Here is a 22543-nt window from a genome sequence, read left to right as displayed (position 1 = left end):
AGTGGAAATTGGCTTTGATTCGATTAAAATAGGTAAAAATGTATGCCAAATATTTCGATAAAAATAAAAATATATTTGCTATAAAAAAGCTAGATAAGAAACTAATTTATAGACATTGATTTTTTAAAGTTTCATAGCATCTGTTGTGTTACTCACTTTATGTTTATTTAATAAGTATATTATAGTAGAGATTTCATAAGATATTTAGTTGTTCTAATGATATTATGATTAAAACTTCTAAGCCTATAAGGGAAACTTTATTTTTTTTATAGATATTGGGCTTGAAAGTTTAGTATTATCTGAAATATTACATATTTTACGGAATTTTAAAGATTATATACAGTTATCCTAGAAGATATTGGTATCAACACATCATAACTTATTAGGAAAGAAACTTATTAGGGAATTATCTGTTGTTGCTTGTAAATTATATTAAATCCAGTTCCATTTATTCAATTTAAATCGTTGTTATTTTCCTTTTAGATAGCTAGTTGGTTAACCGCAGCTGTATAGCTGGTATTGTGGGGAATTTATTGAATTTTTATTGGATTTCTGTGCCGGGCCGTGCTGGCTGCTGTGTACTCGTTAGGCGTGGCATAATTCATTATGTTGACTCACCAACACCCACATCCACATCCACATCCATATCCACATCCACATCCTGGCCAAAGTCCTGGCCACAGAAACACCCCCTTTCGTCACAAACCTCTACTAATGACGTGCCGCGTGCTTTGCATATTAATGCACAAAACGGGCCTGCATTCCGTTGGCAGCTCAATTTACGATTTAAAGAGCCATCACAGGACTTAATATTGTTTTTCTGGCGAAAAAAGGGGCGAGGTCCTTTTCAAGGACACGCTATGTGATTAGCACAGCTTTCGAAAGGGGAATTATTACGCTGCAAAGATCAAAACCGGATTGCCAGGGCAGCGAACTGCCAAACTCACCTTTTCATGTCAAAGCAAAGCAATTTTGGGCAGTCAAATGTGCGCAGGGATATGCGAGGATTTCGTATATATAGAGATGTATGTATGTACCGGAATAACCACCCTGCCAAGTTGTCCTTGGCGTTGTGTTTCTGGGAGGATAGATAGGAAGATCCGGAAAATACAAGATTGTATTACAGTTCAGCAATTGTCTAATAAAGCCAAACAAGCGCATGAAGACTTATATTTTATATCCTCTCGTTTGCAATTCATTTAATCTGAATAAAGCTTCGGTAAACTAAATAAAAGCCTACAATTCAATTTGATATGCAAATTTCTATTTGGCAATTTAATTTTTGATTTTGAGTTTTAATCTTTAAAATGACTAATGGGGTTTGTATGCTTAAGTGGAAAATAAACAGAAGCAGCAAATGATATATTATAAATCATTAATTAAACGTATACATTAGGTTTTTACTATATTATTTACTTATTTATTTATTTGTTATTTATTTAATTTATTATTTATTAGTATGCAAATATGCTTTTTCTTGTGATGAATGAATAATAACTTAGGAAATATAGTTTTATAATTAAAATGATGATAACCATTTGGTTAATATACAGCTTGTGTCTTGTTTTTAGGGGTATTATTTATACCATTAAGTTATTTAATCTTTAGTTTTTAAAGTGGTTTGTTTTAAATCAGCCATTAACACATTATTTCTTTAACAAAAAAGGTTGTTGTATATTTTAAATTATAGCGGGATAATAAAGTGTTGTACCTATGTTTATTATATGATATGTTAACCATATTAGAAAAATAGAAAATTCAGAGAGCAAATGAGGTCTTAGAAATAATTTTCCAAAGTACAACCTGTGTATAAACTTTTTTGTTTTATGGGGTTTCGGATATATACTCTCTATAAATAGTTAAATTTAACCCTAATCTCGAATTGATATAATTGCTGGGCAGCGATCTTCCAGCTGGTTGCCCAACAAAACCGAATCTATCTGCAACTTCCCGTTTGCACATGCACGACTATTTACATATCTGCGCTTCATATTCATTTCCATTTCCATTTTGGCTGACAAACTTTTGCTTTTGGCCCGAACTTTGGGCCAGGAGAAAAGTTTGGCCAAACAGTGGGACCATGTCGTCTGGACAAAAAAAGTTTTCGGGGGATGAAATTGGGCAATATTACTCGTAGGCGGTTGCCTCGCATTTCTAAGCAAACGTTTAATATTCACGCTTGAGCGCATTTCCAGCGGCGGGAAAACGAAGGGTGGTGGCTCCTGGTAGTATTCCTATTGGTAGGAAAATGTGTGAACCGCTTGACGCTTATCTGTATGCCTTGGCCATGGCGTTTTGACCAAATTTTATTGCCTGTTTCCAGGCCAAACGCTTCGTTTCTGCTCAAGTGAACCCGGTCGTAATGTTCCGGTTCCGAAGCTCGGCTGTTATGCAATTAGCCGCCGCCCCGAAATTTCAGGAAGGATGTGATGAAGCCAAGGCGGTGTTCATTACTGCCCTGTAGTCCCATATTAATCATACGCCATGTTGTGCGCACAAGCCGGGCTAATGAAGCTGGCTCCTTGGGCTGTCCGTTGTCAAGCGTTTAAGTCGCTTTAAATGCAATTTCGAATTACTTGTGAAACGCCACTTGTTTACATACCCCATAACACTCGGTTTTCCCCTCTGTCTCCGAGATCAGGAGTGAAAACACGAACTCAAACTCGGACGTGGCCTGCAATTCCGATCCCTCTTTAGTGGCCGTGCTGCGTTCCTGATTTTCCGTCTGCCCTGGCTTGCCGCCATCATTCAACATTCATGGGAACATTTGTTTTCCCCATTCAGCTTTTCCTCTATTTTTTACTCTCCTTTTATTTGGTTTGTGTCTGAAAAACAGAAGGAGGCACTAGTCTAAAGGCCAGTCAATCGCTGTCTCAGTTTCCAATTCACAGTGGTTTAAAAATAGGTTTTTAGTAGCCTTTTCTTAAAATAATTGGGACTAGAATGTGTTAAATATAAAAGGAAATTTATAGCAGGTTTAGCAATTCCTTAAATCTATATTTATATTGATTAAGTGTCAAATTTATTATACCTCAATATTTTTAAAAATCAAATAACCAGCCCATATAATAAAATGCAACTTCAGCTACTTGTTTTTATTTTACCACAGTTTTTTAACTGGTTAACTGGAACTGTATTTAGCAAACTTAATTTTTTCAGTAGTTTTTGCATTTTTTTTTTTAAATTGAACAGCGTGCATAATTAAATAAAAATTAAGAGTCTTTTTATAAATAACTATTTTGAAGTGACTGATTCTGTGGAATATAGGTGGATTTTATGTGGATCTAAATAATATTATTTTTTTGAGGCTTCGTTTTTATAATTTTTTTTTTAATTTGTGAAATTACCTATTAAAAACTTAAACAAAAAAAATCAAATACCTTTTTTTTATACATTTTTCTTTAAAAATATTATAATGAATTTTTTTATAAAAAACCTAATTTAAATCTAGCAAGAGTTAAGCTATACTTTTTGCCACTTTTTACACCCTAAGTGTGGAGACATAAAATATGTAAAGTTGTTTTTGAACACCGCTGATAGTTAAAGACAAAGTTTTCTCTGTGTGAGTAAGGTGAGTAAGCTTTACCTTTCGCATGACACCCAACTCACCCATCGATATTAGATGCCTTGTTTACAGACACTTTTTATTGACGCCAAGAAGTTGCTTGGGACTTTTTCCCCAGCTAGTCGCAGTCCAAGTGAGATTCCAACTCAAAGTCAGTGTGCTGGGAAGCAGAACAGTGCCCATCTAGGGCCCGACGAACCATCAACGGAAGTGCTCGTCGCCATTTTTAGTGCACTTCTTGAAAGTGCGCACATTTCCGTTTGGCATCAATGATTCGGACCGGAGCCATCACTCCTCCCTCTTTATAGACCACATCCCTATGCCTGGTACGCCACCATCACCACCCACATACCATGTACTTCCTCCTTTATGTCCTGTTATCTTTCTCTCTTTTGGGCCAACATTTACTGGCTGTTTTGGCTTCACTTTTGCTGATTTTAATTTTGGTAAAAGTTGTCACATTTGATTTTTGGCAATTGTTCGGTTTTATGTGCTCTAGTCTCTCCGCCTTATTCCGCTGTTTTTTTTTATGGCGCTTTTTATGTGGTGCCACGTCGCTGTTGCTTTGTTTGGACCCACTTTATTGTCTTGGCCCCCTCCGCGGATTCATCCCAGGATTTGGGGTCAGGGAGCAGGAAGAATGGAGAGTGGAATGGCATGCCTGTTGCATGTTAAGAATGGCATGGAAGTGGATTTCTTAAAACAAAAGCCGGGGAAAAAGAGATTAGAAGGGGTGGAGAAAAGTTTGGCAGAACTCGAAGGATTCTTTGGCTGTCTGGCTGGGGCAAAGAACTAATTAGCCAGAGATTGTAATTTATGTGTTGGTATTGTATGGATTTAATTTGGATCTGGCAGTTTGTAATGGATGTTAAGGTTAAAGACCGAAAAGAAAATGTTGGTTGAAGAAGAAATTGCAATTAGAGTGGGGCAGTGCCTTGCATTTTGAGTGGGGTTAAGGTGTTAGAAAGAAAGACACCAGGTGAAAATGTTTGGGATAGGTCAACGGAAAACATAGAAAATCAAAGGATTTAAAAGAGGTTTGGCTGTATCAGTATATAAATAAAAATATATTATAAATATACTTAATCTTCTTAAATTAAATAGTGTCTAATAGTTAAGATATTATATCTTTTATAGACAAACAAGTCATCCATCTCCCAGCCTATCCTTTGCTGTCAGCCAATAATGTTATCAAACTATTATCCCACTTAACCAAAACTATCTCTCGTACACTTTGTTGAACAATCTATAAATTTAATCTACTCAAACAAAACCTAAACGCTTGGCCAACACTTGAAGCTAGGCAAACTTGTTTACCCATTCACCTCGGTAATCTGGCTGCATTGTCATTGATATCATTGGATCATCTGGGCCCCATTGTCCTGCCTAATAATGGTCTTTAGGTCTTATTTAGGAGACCGCCTCTGCACAAGATATTTATGAACTGCAATTTCTTATGCAATTAAATGTGGCCTTTAAGTCGACCCATCCACATCCACAGCCACAGCGCCCACTTGACATTGCCATGGGCAACGGCTCAGCCTCAAATGACATCAGCTGAGAATGGGAATTTTCCCGTACTTTTCCGGCAACCCCCCTGACAGCCCCCCCCCCTGCCACTCGTTTTCCATGTTCTGTTGCCGCTTGACTGCACTTTAGATACACATATTGGATGCATGTTGTACACAGCTCCGATCCGCCCGGGAAAATGGAACAGGATGAGGGACGGATACGTAATACTGGGGGGACTGGGGGGACAGGGCGAAAACAGGCTGCACAAATAGAATGAATCGAAATAAAATCAAGTGAAATTTGAACTTTTGTGTGAAAAGCGAAAATGGAAAAGGCGTTGTTTGTAAATAGCAATCGAAACAGCAATCGAGGCGACACATTTTCACGCTCTCCCAAGCGAAATAAACAGGAAAATGTAAGCCGACTATGGATTTGATGTGACCAAATTGGAGCACTTCTATAGTCTAAGTACAGTGGAGCTTACTAAAATATGATTAAAAATATAAATGAGAATGGTAAATAGTAGATAGGGAGAGAGTTTCCACAGTTTCTATCTTAATTTGTTAATGTAATCCAATAAAAAGTAAAAGTTTAATGAAGTATTACACATATCTGAAGTCGCAAGAACCCCTTAATTCTTAATTAAAATAAAAATCAGTTTCGTAATTTGTAGACCTTTCTTAAAAAACATGCAAAATAGTTTTCTAATCTTACCTAATTTAAAAAATAAAAAAATTAATATTATAATGAACTAATAGACCCATCTAAAAACGAAAGAACCCTTTAATTTCTAATTTAAATTAGCGTAGGCCCCACTGTGTAACCCCCATTTTCCTCTTATCATCCAACCTTTTCCTTAAGGCCAACAACAAAGCTAATAAAAAGCTATGACCTCGAAAAGTTCAATTTTGTTGCTGTATATAAACGTTGAGTGTGCTTGACAATTTTTCACTTCAAGCAACAAATTATGCCGTAGCATAACATTAGGCGCACCCACACATACACAGTGGGTCTTGGTCCTTCGACATTTTGAAGTGAACCTTAGCCCCGCCCACCAGCCAACCGCCCCCCTTTTCCTTTTCCGCTTGTGCGTGCCAAGCCGACTCGGTAGCGACTTTATCTAAAAGCGCACTTAGCCCAAGTAGGCCAAGTAAATTACGGCCAAAGAGCCGCTTGTCTACGGAGGCATAATACATATCCTTGTATTTGTATATATGCCTATAAATATATATGCCATACTATAAGTCTGCCCACGCACAGCCACAGTCGCCCAGGGAATGAATGATGAATAATCGTAATTTGAAAAATGTATGCGCATCCTCCATATGGTTATTTTTACTAATTTTGGGCATCATTTATTATTAGACAGATGAGCAAATCGGCTGGATCCCTGCTTTGTGTGGCATACTTTTCGGGGCGGTCTTAGGAGGAAGTTCTTTATCGAGGGGGTGACACCGAATTCACTAGGGTATTCAAATCACTTATAAATAATAAATAATAAATATTGGTAATATACTACTATACTATAATAATATAATCGAATATAAAGGTATAATTCGAAAGCATTTTATTAAAATTTTTGGTAAGGAAGGTGTAATTGCTTTAATATTTTAAAAATTGTATTTATAAGGAATTGATTCTTTTGTATTCCCAAATGTTCTATTAAAGTGAACTAAAAAAGTAAAATAGCCTTGGAATTATGTCTTTTTTCCTTTTCTTGCCATTATATTTGTATCATAACAAAAAAGCAATAAAATTGCTTGATAGCGATCTAACCATCTATTCAGAAACGAGATTCTAAGGTCGTGCTTTTAATGATATAAACACTAGCAGCACTTGAGTAAATTGTGCATGTAAACACTCTCCCCAAAAAATAAAAAAAAAAACAAAAAAAAGAAGTGGGCCATGCGGCAAAAGAGCCAAAGAACAACAAAGTGCGGCGCCAGACCCTGAAAAGTGATTAAAATGATTGTTGTACAACAATGTCCGCGTCCTTGTAAGGGTTTTGCAGGCACCCCACGCCCACTCCGCCCCCTTTGCCAAAAAATAGCACAGCCATTACAGTGCTGTCTCTTCTTTGTACTTTTTTTATTCCTTTCTCATTATACAGTGTTGTCTGGGAAATTACAATTTGCATGTATTTCATTTCGGGTGATTTTAAATTAAGTGTTTTTTAATTATCTGAAAAGGTTTATTTACTAACTGGTAATTTATACAGCTTTACAACTTTAGGGATTAGGCCAGAAAGTACTATACAATAAAAAAATTTGTAATGCCTTTAATCGTTATAGGTATTTTTAAGGTAAACCCACTATATTTTATAAAAATTATGGTTAAAATCTTTATATATTTTGATGTAATTTATTTAAGTAGTTAAAATTATAATATAAACATAGAAATGTTTTTTAGAAATCATTTATAGATTTTACTTATTTTATTAGAATACTTATTATAATATTGTAGATCTTAAAAGTTAGATATACCTGGGTCCACTGTATTTACCTATTGTATCTATATAAATGGCTGAATTAATCTATTCTTTATTAGAAATCATTTATATATTTTACTTTTTTTATTAGTTTACTTGTTATAATAGATATTAAAAGTTAGATATACCTGGGTTCACTGTATTTACCTATTGTATCTATATAAATGGCTGAATTTATCTAGAAAAGCCTAATTGGAAAAGTGTTTTGGGACCGGCACTCGAAGCTTTTAGCTGAAAATGTTTCGACAAAGGCACGAGGGAGGCGATTTCAAGCGATGCTGTCTGATTTGTTGGCTTTTCTGGGGTTTTGCTGGGTTAGGGAATACTGCAAAGTAGGTGGCGCTGGGGAGCTGTTTAGTGGGTGTACTATGCTGCTTGCGTTGACTTAAGCAAAGCGGGACTTTGACAATGGAATGCTGCGGGTGCAAGAGTTTGAGAGTTCGAGACCGGCGAACAATTTGTCCTCGAGCCTGTCAGCGGCACTCCTTATTATAATGCCATGGTGCTCCTTCTGCAATTGCTGTGCTTGTTGCTCTCTCATTGTTTAATTGTTAACCATTTTGTGTACTAGTGTGTGTGTGTGCGGGTGTGTGTGTGTGTGTGTGTGTGTGCTGTGCGGCTTTGTTGCATTGTTTGATTGTTTTACGCCCCAGCTTTGTGCCCCATTCTGTGCGTGTGTGCGAAATAACATTTGTCTAATGAAAAGCGCCCTTGTCTCGCTTGTCTCTCGTCTTCTGTCTTCTGTCTCCCTTCCACTCTACTTTCTGTCTCGCTTGCTCCCCGTCTGCTAAGGTCTTTGCTATTTTTAGCTCATTATGTTGCCATGGCCCAAAGGACATTACATCCTGAGACACGCCTCGGGATTTTATGTATTTCATCCTCACATGGTTCCCTATTATGAGTCTTGTTTTACAACATAATCCCCAAAATGATATAATTTCTTTATTTTTGGGCCACTTTGAAGTAATTCATCACCTAAATTGGAAATTTATAAAGTAATATAAATTACTTACAATAAAAAAAGGGAAGATCCCTTGTTAAACATGTTTTACCATTCTTAGGACCTATTTCTCAATGTCCTGTTAAGCTTACTGTTTGTGATCATTTAGAGAAAGATAACAAAAAGTTAAATTGTTCGGGGGAACAACAACTTTTTAACATTCTAAGGACCGATTTCTCAATGTCATGTTAAGGTAACCTGGTGATCTATTGGAAAAAGTTAACATGAAGTTAAATTTTTCGGATAACAATTCGTTTTCTCATTGTGATGTTAGTCTCAAGAAAGACAAATTCAGGGAAAAGCGTTTTCTGACAAACACATAAAAAAGAGTAGGCAAAGCTTAACAATTTAACCAGAAAATATCCTCTAGTTAGGATTTTATAGTTCAATTTATTTATTTATTTATCCAAAGCTAACAATTTGTGTTAAATTAAGAGCTAACAGTTAAACTAAACCTAACATGATATTGGAAAATCTTCTGTGAAATAGCAATTAAACTCAATAACTAAAGTTGACATGTCATTGAGAAATTAAATCTTAATCCTTTAAACAAATTAGTTTCTTTAACCAGTTTTAGATTCTGGATGCATAAAATATTTATCCAAATTTATTTATTTTAAAATACATGTATTCCACACCAGAATTTGTGAACTCAATAAATCCTTGGAAATTCAACCAACTTTATTATTTAAACCACCTACTGCAACATTCATGTACATCACAACAGTTGATAATAAATTCCAATCCGTTTTAGAGTGCCATCGTATACCAGTTTTCCCATGTTTTTCCACAAATTACAAAGGCAATTTCAACACAAAATATGGTTTTGATTGCTCTGCACACACAGAACTAAAATAATTGCCAGAAAATATAAATATTCAACAGCTAGGAATATGACAAAATATCATTCTGTTGTTTGCCCATAAAATTTGCATACCAAAGTTGCCAAATGGAGACAAATAAAGAGGCTGACAGCAACCTCAACAAATCCATTTTGGGATTGAAATGTCTGCCAATGGTTAGTGATTTGTGATTTGTGTTTTGTGATTTTTGATTTGAGCCGCAGTCCCAAAAGCAAAGTCAAGACAGTTGGCCAACAAGATGGCCAATTGGTTTGTAAATGCAAACTGCAAACTGCTAACTGCAAACATGCAACTAGCAGGTGACAGTCGGTGGAGCACAAACATGAACACAACACGCCAGTAACTACACCCGAAATCCGGTTAATTGAAAAAAAGAATGGCCCACACACAGATGGAGACAGATTCAGATATAGATAGAGATTCAGATACGGATGGCTGTGGAGACAGAGATACATTCTCGCATCCTTGCCGCATTAGCTGCAGTTGAGCGGGTGTCAAGGTGAGGCCAGGTGAAACCAGCCAGGCAGAAAACAGGCAGCAAAACCAGGGCGAAACGGGAAAATAAACTTGGCAGCACACGAATTTAGTACCCAGCCACACTGAAAGTAATAAATATAATGAAATATTGTATTTTCTATGAGATATATGAGGGGTTTTCAGGGGTTTCATCCTATTATTTAGTAATTCTAAAAAATTATTAAAGGATTTGATTATTGTTAAGTAGATTAAATTCTTGTAACAATATTTACCTATTTTTTTTTAAATACAAAAAGAAATATGTTCGTCTAAAAATAGAGTACCCTAATAGATAATAATTTAGATACTTGACATTTTAATACACGTTTTGTTAAGAATGTATGGGTTATTAACATGTTTTAATTTGCATTCTTAAACTTTTAAGATAATTCATTCTCCTGGCAAGGGATTTTTTAAAATGTATAACTAAACTAATCTTTCGATTCTTCTTATAATATTGATATTTCCTTAAGAACGTATGGATTATTACCATGTTTCAATTTGCATTCTTAAACTTTTTAGATCATTCATTCCACTGACAAGTGTTTTTTTTTAATTTATAACTAAATTATTCTTTCGATTCTTTTAATAATATTGATCTATTATAAAAGATTTACAAACAAATTTCTGTTATTATCATGAAAAAGTAATTAAAGAGAATAAAAACAGTTCCGAAACGTGTGTCTTGTATAAATTTCTTAGCTTACTGTCGCTGAGAATTTTTTTGAAATATTTTCGCCCACTAGAATCCTTGAAGAATTGTAAATTAAGGAAAGGAATCCCACCTTAAATGGACATGGGAGACAACTTTTTTCCTTCCCTTGGCTGCTGGCATCTGGCCAAATCACGTAATCACAACTTGTTTATGGCGCATGTGCCAACTATTCCCGACTTTCACCTTCCCCAAGTGCCCCGCACAAATCCGTACCCTCCAAAAAAAAAAAAAAAATAGAGACCTACATCCTCCAACGTGCAGTTGCAGCCATAGCCATGAAAATTAATTTCAATTAGCGGAAATTGTTTTTACACCTGTTTGCCTTCCAGCACATGGCAGTAGCCGTCCTCCAAATCGTTTGGCCAATTTGCGGCCTGTCATCGCATTGATGGGCTAATGCCGCACTCTGAATCCCCTACCCTTACCCCCTCCCCCCCCCCCCCTGGCAAACTCATAAATCAGAATTGCAAATTGCAACAGCAGGGGGAGCTTAACAAGGGGGAAAAGAACTATAGCATACCGCCGGGCGACACTTGAGTGCAGCAAATGCCACGCCCATTCCCTTGGGAACTCGTAACTTGCTAAGCAAATTCTTTTTTGCACTGGTTTCAGGGGTGTGGATACAAAAAGTGGGCGGGGGCGTGGGAGTGCCCCTCGGAATGTGGAACAAAATTGCACACAAGTTTGTCTGAGCTGAGCAATTTAAAACGATTTAATTGCCGCTTTATCCTGCAGCGAGGGATGTCCTTATAAGCCATAACTCGGTTTCAGTTTTTCCTTAAATGCGTAATATTAATAACTTTAAAATTGGCTGCATCTGAATTTTATTGGAATTATATTTTAACATAATCCTAGTTAACAGTGATTTATTTCTATTACATTTTTGTACATGCGATTGTGCGATTAGTTTTAATTGCCTAAGAAATTGACACATTATTTTAATGGTCACTTAATCAGGTAATTATTATTATTCTGCATTTATGCATTTAAAATAAGCTGCAACTATATTAATCCAATATTTCAAAACCAATTTTACTAGAATGGTAGTAATTTTACAGAAACAATTGTATTTAGTAGAATGGGGATTAAATCAATTAAATGATTGGTTTTTAATCAGATTTTAGGTCAGTAACAAGCAGTTTATATATATTATAATTGGTAAATATAAGCTGATATAGGTATAGTATATTTTGCCAATGATTAGGAATATAAAACATCATATAATTTATATTTATAAACTTATTTCTGATACTTTTCATGAAGGTTTTTATCTGAGTTTGGAATTTTTTTATGAAAAAGTAATTAAAACTTTTAACAACTATTACAGATAAATATTTCACGTTATTCAATTAAGAGTATCCCATAGTCTACTTCATATAAAATTCGATTATCTACATTTTGGTCTTCGCCTGTTTGTGCTGGATTCTCAATTAAATTCCAATTGGCGCTGCAATAAAAACTGTCATTTTGGCAAAGGGGTTGTGGAAATGTCGGTATGGATTTTACTTTCGGGCTACTGATTTCAATTCGAGAGTTTAGTTGTGGGCCTTTTAATTGATGCAGTGGCAATCGGAATAAATTGGTTTAGCGAATGCAGAGTCGAAATTAATATAACATTCAGGGGCCACTTAAAAATTATTTAACCGCAAATATTTGAATAGTAATCGATTCGGTCAGGGCAATCGTTTACAGTCAATTTGATTGTGTTTACTTTGTAATGGATGGTAAATATGAAATTTATGTATTGTATAAATAAAAAGTTTTTATTACTATCTTGCTGATACATTCATTAAGCAAAAGCTTATAGTTTTATTAAAACATTTTGACTTTTAATTGGGAGCATCGCATAGAGCAGGTTTAGGAAAGAGACCTCCATAGCCTCTGCAGGAAAACAAACAGTGTAGAACATTGAAAATTACTGACACAAATAAAAGACAAAATATATTTGCACTCTATCTCTAGAGACCCCAGAAATATATGCAATTTTATGTTATATTTTATAACGCAACCATGTTACCTCTATACAAACAAAAAACTTTTAATTTATTTTCTTGCTAAGCCGCAAACTAAACAAAAGCACAAACTTTTCTAATTTTTGCAGATGAGCGTGCCACTGTGCCACAATTTTGGTTTACACCTGTCGAAGCTGCCACTCCCACGAGGAACTTTTTCTACCATAACAATACCAAAAACCACTATTTGCCCCACAACAAGAGGAAAAACCAAAAAAAGAACAACAACCAAACATCGGTGATATGGAACTGTGCATAGCAACAAAGTCAAAACAACAACCAGAACAACAAGAAACCGCTCAGAGTTCAATGCAGCAAATACAGCAAAGCAAATGCAACAGCAACAGCAGCAACTACTATCAAAAGAAATGCCACCAAAATCAAACGAATACTCAAGTACAGAGCACTCAGCAAAGCAATTGCAACAGCAGCCACAGAGATCGAGATCGAGACCACCTGACAAAGCAGCAACAAAACCAACGAACAAATAGTGCAACAGCAACATCATCAAGTTGCAACATCCACACCAGCAGCAGCAGCAGCAGCAGCACTTGCAACATCAAGAGTAAAAACATTAGGAGACCCAGCAGAGGCACACAATTAAACACACTCTATTCGCTGCTGGTGCTTTTGATAGTCGGCCTTGCCACAGTTGCAGTTACGGCTAGGGCCACCCCCCACCCAGGTGCCACCCCCTTTTCCCGCGAGAGCAGGCGCGATGCTCTTTTGGCCTACTACAAGCGCAGCTTTTCCAACAACATTTCCCCGGGGCACCAGGACCAGCAGCAGTACCATCAGTACCAGTTCCACCTGCATCGCGATGCCAACGGCCTTGACTTTGACGAGCTAACGCCCACCGCCAGCAGCGTGTCCGTCCTCAGTCGGGCGGAGCGTTTTCGATTGCGTAAGCGCAGTGCCACGCCCACAACGCCAGCAACTGCAACGGCATCAGCAGCAGCAACATCGCCAGTTGCACATGCACCTGCAACAGCAACAGCAACAGCAACATCGACGACGGCGACGGCCAGCGGCAAAAAAACGGAGGAGAAATGCGAGCCAAGAGTCCTGGAAACGCTGCCAGATGAGCCGGTAAGTTTATTATCTTATGGATAGCTATTGGCAAAAGTACCTAGGGATTTTATGTGTCCATTTAAAACTGATATTTCCAAGGTGAAACTATATTAACATTGATGTTATGTAATTTATTAGCATTTATGTATATTTAGGAGGTTTTATTTTTTGAGGGAAAACATTTTTAACAAATTGATATTTTTTATTATTTACCATTTTTTATGCCAATTTAATTGATAAATAAATATATTTTGAATATTTATTTGTATAATTTATTATTATTAAACATTTACCTTGAATTTTGAACAATTTACAATTTTTTTGGGGAGGTTTATTAATATTAATGACCCTATTTTCTACTCAAAAAAGCAATAAACAAACTTGATTAATAAAAAACATTTGCAAGTGTTCCCTCATATAAAATTAGGTGTTAGAAAGATTTCTCTACAAATTTTGGGATAGTTTTTACAAGACATAACGAGAGTTATAAGTCTGTTAATCTAGAATTTATTATTTTTGAAGAAGAAAATTAACATGTACGACTATGTTTTTAACTTAGTAAAACAATTGACATCCTTAAAAATAATAACAAAACCAAATCGTCAGAAATAAATCATCAAATAAAGATAAAATCTACTTTTGAAACCTTTTAAATATAAAACCAATATGGCAAGACCCAAAATACTTTATTTTTTAACGTCATTAAACGTCATTATTTAGTTCAAATCTGATAAAAGCCAAAAGTTATGTGTTAATCAACATAAGCCGCATTTAATAGCCATATTGTTAAGCTTATCTCCACACTCAAGGGCAAAATTAAGAATAACGCAAGATTAAATAGAACTTCTTCAATTGAGACCGCTTCTAGTTCGAAAAGTGTACACATTTTGTTAAACTTTAAAACTGCTACTACAGAATGCCACCTTATAATTTGCTGAACAGAGAGAACAGAGGATGGGTGAAAGTTTCAGCTTTTTGCACTTAGTCACGAGAACTACTTAGATCAAAAGCAATTCCGACGAGAAGCAGCAGTAGCAATAAGCAAGCGTACATTTTAGTGTCTCAACTTTTGAAGCAATCAAAGAAATTGCAAGGATGGCAAGGAATGCGAGGAATGCAGGAAATGCAAGGGGGGGGGGGATTCACATTCACATTCACATTCACCTTCCGGTTGCCTTCATAACTTTTGACGGACATTCTGTGAGAACGAGTGCAGCCTGCACATTGCATCGATCCAAGGTAGAGACAATTAACGACAATTTACGAAATTGCCAACGCGGCGATTCGCTACTGGCGAATAATCAATAAAATTGCTGAGATAGCAACCCATATATAATGTGTTCTGGGTGTTTCACCATTTTCGGTATCCTCTTCTTTCCTGCTGACACAAATCTCTGCGCAAATCTGTGAGCTCCATTCCCGTTTTTTCACCTACCCACCCACCTTGTTGATTGTCGTGAAAATATTACGCATACGACATGTCTGACGCAAGTGGATGTGGGTGGAAAGTTTTCCCTTTTTTTCATTTTGGTAAGGGGCGGTGTGTTACACAGAAACCGCGGGATTTTGGAAAGAGTTGCGGCCTGTCTTGACAGCATTTCATGTGTGTGAGCCCCTCTTCCTAGCTCCCTTACTTTATAAAGCTGACTCTTGTACAAGTTAATTAAGAGATGCTAATGAAGTGAGTAGAACATACACCGTGGCACCCTGTGGCACTGAAAAAAAACATACATCTTTAGTAGACTTTCTATTTAAAAAATATATTTGTATCTCTTTGAAAGTCTACAAAACATTTTATATATTAATGGTTGGTTACATTTTTATAACATAATGATTAAACAAGTTATTAAGGTATATTTTTATAATCGAAGTTAGAGAACGAGTATACACTAAGTATCTAAAGGTTAAATAAATTCTTAAAACATTCTTTGAAATGTTTCCAATAATAAAAAAAAGCATGAGTCAGTCCAGTATTCTAGTACAAAACACAACCAACTTTTCTCTGTGTACGACTAGATCTCAAAACCATCACACTCGTTAAAAACAGGAAATATTTAAATAACATAATATTATTTCTTAGCGTGTTCGCATCAGAATATTTTAATTGAATTTGCATGACAATTGCAGCCAAGGACTTTAAGCCAGTCCTTTTCAGCACAGGATTGTCTGCCGCTTTTCTCCTTCTGCCCGTCAGTTTCCTTGGGATGCTATTTTTAGTCAGCTAAGCGAATCGAGTATAAATATTCAATGAGTCGGCGGTGTAAACAGAGTCCAATACATGACGTGCACGAATCGATTACCAAGGACTAAGTATCCTCTGACGCAATCGGGACCTTTGTGTAATTAGAAGACAAACAATGAGATGAGGGCAGGCAACAAAAATAGTAAAAAAAAAAAAGAAAATGAAAATACAAAAATGTTGTGTAGCATCCACGTAGCGATTTGAATCTCGAGTGTGGCCAGATAAAATAATAATAAATAAATGTGGTGCCCACAGCACAGGAGCAACAGCAACAACAACAACAACAACATCGGCTGACAGCTGCCAACTTGGGCATTATCCTGGCCATTGTCCGTCCCCCTCGCACCCACTGCTCCTGTCTCGCTCCTGTGCCCTGCGGTCAAATGCGAGCGCCTTGTCGAATGCCTGTCAAGGATTATTGATGCTCCTGTTGCCGCTCCTGCTGCTCATGTTGCTGCTGTTGCTGTTGCTGCTGGTGTTGCTGTTGCTGCTGCCATGTTGCTCCTGTCGCCGGCGGCTGCTCTTGTCTCGCTTCCAGCTGGAGTGTGTCTTTCTGTCCTTTTCACTCGTCCCCATCGCTTTCACTTAGCTTTTTTATCTTCATGTGCGTGCTGCTTTGCTAACAAAGTTGAAGCTGCAAAGTTATTAATAATTGTTTTATATATTTTATTTCACTGGCCTTGTTAAACACGCATATTGCCGCTTTAAAGAAAAATGTTGCCTACTTTTAGGTACTTTGAGGCTATATCTTTAAGGCTCCTTTACATGTCATTCATATTAAAAGTCTGGTCTTTTAAAATATTTGGAATATTTACTTTATTGAAAACTCTACAAAAAAATTCAAATAAATAAAAAAGGAAAGCTTTAAAGAATAAAAAAATATGGCCTACTTTTAGGTATTTTAAGGCTATATTCAAGGTCTCCTTTAAATTTCATTCATAAAAAAAGTCTGGGTTCTTAAAATATTTGGAATATTTACTGTTTTAAAAACTTAACAAAAAAGTACAAATAAATAAAAAAGGAAAGCTTTAAAGAATAAAAATATATGACCTACTTTAAGGACACAAGGCAAAAGAAGACTTAAAATATTATTCATATTTAAGGTCCTGTTTTTTATACCTTAACATTCTAAATTTATGTTCTAAAAAGCACACCAAAAGGGGCAAATTAATACATTTAAGAAGTATTTATTAGCAAAAAAAGCACTTATTTAATTCTAAATTTTAATTTCTTAATTTTAGAACGGGTTTGTAAATTTTGATTTAAAACTGAAATGAATTTAAGGAAGCTCACTAACTTTTATGTATATAAACCCAAATGGCTGAAACTCAGAAATAGCTTGGCAATTCAATAACATGCATATTATTATAATAATTAAAAGAGGAGAAAAGCAATTAGTTTAAGCTTTAAAATCTCACCAATTAATAGTAGTTCGTTTGAATTAATTGCCACTTTCTCTGTTCTCGCCGCAACCAATTACCTTGTCAACGAATTTAGTTAACAGTAAAGCTCGGCTTTTATTATTTATACAGACATAAATTTAAAATCCATTGCCACTCGGCAGAATCACTTATGTTAATCCGATAAATAAAGCAGAGGCACACACGTTCAAACACGTTCAAACCGAAAGGCAAACTGCCAACTTCCGTGGCAAGCAGCTTATGTCATTCGCCCTGTCGTCCTGAATAATGTAATGAATGCAGGAGTACAGTGAAGCCTGCCGGTAATCGACCGGGCGTGAGTGTGGCTGTGGGTGTGTGTGTGTGCCCCTTGGATTTGCAAAGTGTCAACAGCAGTAGAGCCAAAAGACAGAAGGAAAACCCCCAAGGAAAAGGAAAACACTGTCTGACATATTTTATTCATTAAGCGCCGAGCATAGAAAATAAAAGGAAAAACATGCAAATGACAATGAGGAAGCATACAGTTGCGCCATGTAAATATTTTTATGGTCATAAGTAGGAATTTTGTACATGCCGATGCGGGAAAATGCAGATGGAAATGCGGGGAAAAACGGGCGGGAAATGGACATTAAAAAGCCAGTAAAACGCGCTTTACTGATTTCATTTGGCAGCCAGGATTCAGGATTCTGTATGTGTGTGTTTGGGCCAGACTCTTGGCATAGTTGCTAGCACACACACACACTTACACACACCGTGTTTGCATAAGTATGCATGTTTTATTGCACACACACTCGGTGTGTGTTTTGTGGCTGCTGCCGCTATTTACAAGTGTTTTCCACATACATTTATACCCTAAAAAAGGGCGTAAGCTGACAGGGTATGTGTGTGTTGGCAGCCATTTTGTAAAGGATTTTAAAGGACTTGTACTACATTTTATTGAAATAATATAGAAAGTCATTTTACCTAATTTAAATAACAATAATAATTTATTTTCTTAATATTTAACACTTCTGAAGTATATAATACTTTTAATTATGATAAACAAAATAATTATTTAAAATAAGTAATTAAAAAAAGCCTAGGAAAGTGTTGCCTTGCGGGTAAGAACAATTAATTAGATTAAAGATAATATTGAATAAATTTAAATAAAAATACAGTTAATTAAAAACAATTATTGCAAGGGATATATTGTTAAAGGAAAATCCGACAATGCTAACGAATTTACTTCCAAGTGAATACTTGATAGTTAATGATACTTGATACTTTTAATTTGACCAACAAAATAGTTACTCTCCCAACAACAAAACACACATAACTCACCATTTTATGGTTAAATAGTAATAAAAGAAAATACGCGTAACTATACTTAACAGTTAAGTAACTATTCGAATTTGTAAATTTTTCCCACCAATATTTTTGTGTGAATATAAAGTATCGCGAAGTATTTTTATAGAATTAGTTGAAATTTACCATCCGAATGTTTGGAGGGAAGTTTTTGTGACAATTCTTGGAACTTAACAGATTAACGACAGAAGAGATTTCGAATCAATTACAATTTTTTTTTTGTGACAATTCTTGGAACTTAACAATTTAAATATTAACCAATTAAATATTTATTTTTATTTATTAAATTTAAACAAAGCCATTAATAGAAAAATTCTTATCACTTAAACAATAAATAAATAAGTACACGTTATTCAGTACCCTACAGAATTTAAGTGATAAGAATAACAGACAAGACAATAAACCAATAACTTAATCCTATAAATAGCCAGATTAATCCAAGTTTTGCTTAGTCTTTAAAAAATTCCGTGAACGATGCTACTGCGAATTATATTTACGCTGTTAATTTTAAAAGCGTCGGCCAGCCCAGTTTCAAGACAAGTGTGTTCTCTAAACTCGGTTTGTAACAATGTTGAATCGATTGATTCACAACTGTATCCTATACGGTATGCATTTAAGAGAAGATTTTTTACCATATACATAGTCTAATCTTTTGAAAACAACAGAATGGAGCAAATGCGCCTAGGAAATCTGTTGGAAGACTTGGACAGAAAAATTGAAACTTTTCTAAACAGAGTCAATCCGTTGCCCTCCAGCTGTTATGGAGCTTTAAAGGACACACAAAACCGTTCCATTCGCACGATACTTGTGCCGGAGTACAGTAAAAACCCCTTTGAAGTGGCCTGCGATCAGTTCAGAATGGGAGGAGGTTGGACCATTATTTTGCGACGAACGGATGGAAGTGAGAACTTTTACCGCGAATGGAATGATTACAAAAATGGATTTGGAAATGTGAGCAATGAGTACTTCCTGGGCTTGGACAAACTGCACGCCATGACCAATAATCAGCAGCAGGAACTCCTGGTTGTTATGGAAACTCCGGAGGGAGAGCAGGCCTATGAGTTGTATTCCAACTTTAGAATTGGATCAGAGAGCAGTGATTACACCTTGGAAACTGTGGGAACTCCTTCTGGAGACGCCGGCGATTCACTTACCTATCACTTGGGCATGAAGTTTTCCACTAAAGATCGCGATAACGACATACACTCCAAGGTGCATTGTGCGCAATATAATACAGGCGCTTGGTGGTACAAAAGGTGTCATGAAAGGTAACAAAAAATTAAATGTCGAAATTACATAATTACCTAAACTTCATCATTCATTAATTGTAACTATGTATTATTTATCACCATTTTTTATTCTTTAGTGTCATAAGGCATAACTTCAATATTTTTGTATTTTAATAACGAATCGTATTATTTTAGCAATCTAGCAGGGCATTATGGTGATATTACGCACAAAGGCGTGATCTGGAAGGACTTTGGTGGATATTCAAAATCTATGCGGCGTGCAACAATGATGATCCGTCCAAAAACTAATTAAATGAAATGTTAACTAAATCTATAGCACCTAAATCAAAAGATGTAAGAAAGTAAATAAATATAAAAAAGTCATTGAGACTGAGACCGAGATCTCGGCGTTTAAACAGATGGACATGGTTTGTACCTTATTAGATCGGAAACACTCCCTTCTACCTGTTACATACTTTCCGACGAAACTATTATAGCCATTTACTCTACGAGTAACGGGTATAATAAATGAATAATAATACAATTTTGTTCAGTTACTGGAGTTTATTGCATATAAAGATTACAACAAAAAATGTAATTAAAAAATTCTTATAAGGTTAGATGCTTAACTACCTTACCTATATACCCACATTTAATCATACTCTTTTCCCAGCCTGTGAGAGTATACCAAAAGGTTTATGATTATGGTCACACGGCATGTATAGGAGGGCTTAGAGCACTCCATCATAGCTTTATCAGGGAGTAGGTCGGAACCCCTCTCATGCCATTTCTCCAGGTACCTTACACTGATTGCTTTTACCTCGATATGTTCATTTGGGCGGCAGATTTGCATACATGTATGAAAAAAAAAAATATAAAACCATAAACATATACACACCGGAGAACATCCAGAAACATAGGTATATTGCCGTTGCTTGTTGGCAATTTATTTGGGGGCTTCGGTAGCGTATACGCAATGTGGTCGCTCATCACCGAGAGCCCTGCTAATGGGAAATATTTGTTTTAAAAGCCAAAAGGTGGCGGCCCAACTACATGACTCACCCGCAGACAACCACATGTTCCTGTGGTTACTTTTGTTTCCCCAAGCCATAATGATGTCATCAAAGTTACCCCTCCAACACCCCATTCAGCTTTTGTGCGTAGATCTCGAGAGCTTCTTGTAGCGTGTAAATTATGTACAAACATTTGGTCGGCTAAGAGCTGCACAAACTTGGATTAAAAACATTTCTGAACAGTTCTATAGCCCGGGGAGGGCATTAAATCCTATTATTTCTCAGTCGCAACAAAACTTTTCGTACTTCTTGTCCAGAAAAGGTGTCGGTGTGAAACGTGTCCTGTGCGCCAGGTGAATAATTAATGGTCCTAAGTCAAGGGAAGTGTCCATCTAGATGGCTTAAATCACTGGGCAACCGATGCGTGTACGCAATTTTTCGGAATTTTCTCATTTAAATTACTTATTTAAGCATTTTTGTTAGGAATATTTTAATGGCAATAAATTTTGAATGGTGGAGTAATAATTTATTGGTGATGTGCTGATATACCCATTTTTTTTTACATTAAAAATATATTCACATCGTATTATTAAAAGCGATTAAATTGGTATTTTTTTTTCTATAAATAAGAAATAGTATTTACTGGAAAAACGGTATTTTTTTGTAATTTATGTAAATTTACTAAATGAAGAAATTTGTTCTAAGACCAGTTCGACATTACCTCCAAGTTTCTAATAATAAAGTATTAATATCTGGTGGGTGTACTTGTGTTTTCTTTAAAATATTATTCTTCAAATTGTTGATTTTATTAATTTAAACTTGATGGCCTACCAATAAATTCATACTGTATGTCTGGAACCTATGATATCCATTTAAATGATATATTTATGATTTCCCAGAAATTAATTGTGATCTGGTTTTATGAATTTTGCAGTTTTACGACTACACAGACATCGCCGAGGATGCCGCACGCCAGTTTATTGAATTTTTATCGAGTAAATTCCCAAATGCCAACACTCCGATTACCATCGATGAGGCGACACGTGCGGAGGTGAGTCGCCGGGCGAATGGAATCGCCAGCTACGCCCTCAACGAGGACGACAATCTCCTGGCCTTCGCCATCGCAGCGCCCAGCATTCACACGGTGGTCGTTAAATTCAGGGATAACGTTACGGTATGCACTCGCTAATCGGGGATAATGGGTCCAAGTTAATCGGGTTTTGCCTTTTGCAGATACCACCGGATCAGGTGCACAATAAGGCGTACTTGGGTTCCTACTGGCGGGAGTTGGGGTGAGTTTTTGGTATTGAAAAATACATTAGTTCTTATGAAGTGTTTCCGGAAAGGCCCTTAAAAGTATGCTTTTATATTATGAACTATGTCCTTTTTGAAAACAATATAATATATTACTCTTTACATAATGGCTTTACAATTATTAAAAGGCCCTCTCAAAATGAATACATTGTACATGTACAATAAACTTTAATGGGCTTTTAAAGCCTGTTGATACCCTAATTTTCTGTCATCCCTTGCCACAAGAGCACTTAAATAATTTATTTACACTACTAATTAA

The 22543-nt window shown here is 36.0% G+C and overlaps 2 protein-coding genes across 6 annotated transcripts in view; both read left to right on the top strand.

Moving 5' to 3' along the window:
- The window catches only part of smog (G-protein coupled receptor 158 smog), a 33825-nt gene that overhangs the window by 4158 nt on the left and 7124 nt on the right, over positions 1-22543 (top strand). For all 5 annotated transcript variants that reach the window (XM_036812718.3, XM_036812720.3, XM_036812719.3 and 2 more), the window contains exons 3-5: positions 12761-13760; positions 21905-22144; positions 22204-22262. In XM_036812718.3, the coding sequence (XP_036668613.3) occupies positions 12915-13760; positions 21905-22144; positions 22204-22262 (1145 nt within the window). In that variant the 5' untranslated portion in view covers positions 12761-12914. The remainder of the gene's footprint in view (positions 1-12760; positions 13761-21904; positions 22145-22203; positions 22263-22543) is intronic.
- Positions 19172-20375, top strand: LOC118876801 (angiopoietin-related protein 2-like). The gene is made up of 3 exons (XM_036812725.3): positions 19172-19333; positions 19394-19996; positions 20153-20375. The coding sequence occupies exons 1-3, from the start codon at positions 19203-19205 to the stop codon at positions 20268-20270; spliced, it is 852 nt and encodes a 283-aa protein (XP_036668620.3). The 5' UTR covers positions 19172-19202; the 3' UTR covers positions 20271-20375.

This window comes from Drosophila suzukii, chromosome 2L, assembly GCF_043229965.1.
Source record: "Drosophila suzukii chromosome 2L, CBGP_Dsuzu_IsoJpt1.0, whole genome shotgun sequence".
NCBI lineage: Eukaryota > Metazoa > Arthropoda > Insecta > Diptera > Drosophilidae > Drosophila > Drosophila suzukii.
The sequence above is the reverse complement of the archived record's forward strand: the minus strand, read 5'-3'. Positions and strand labels throughout refer to the sequence as shown.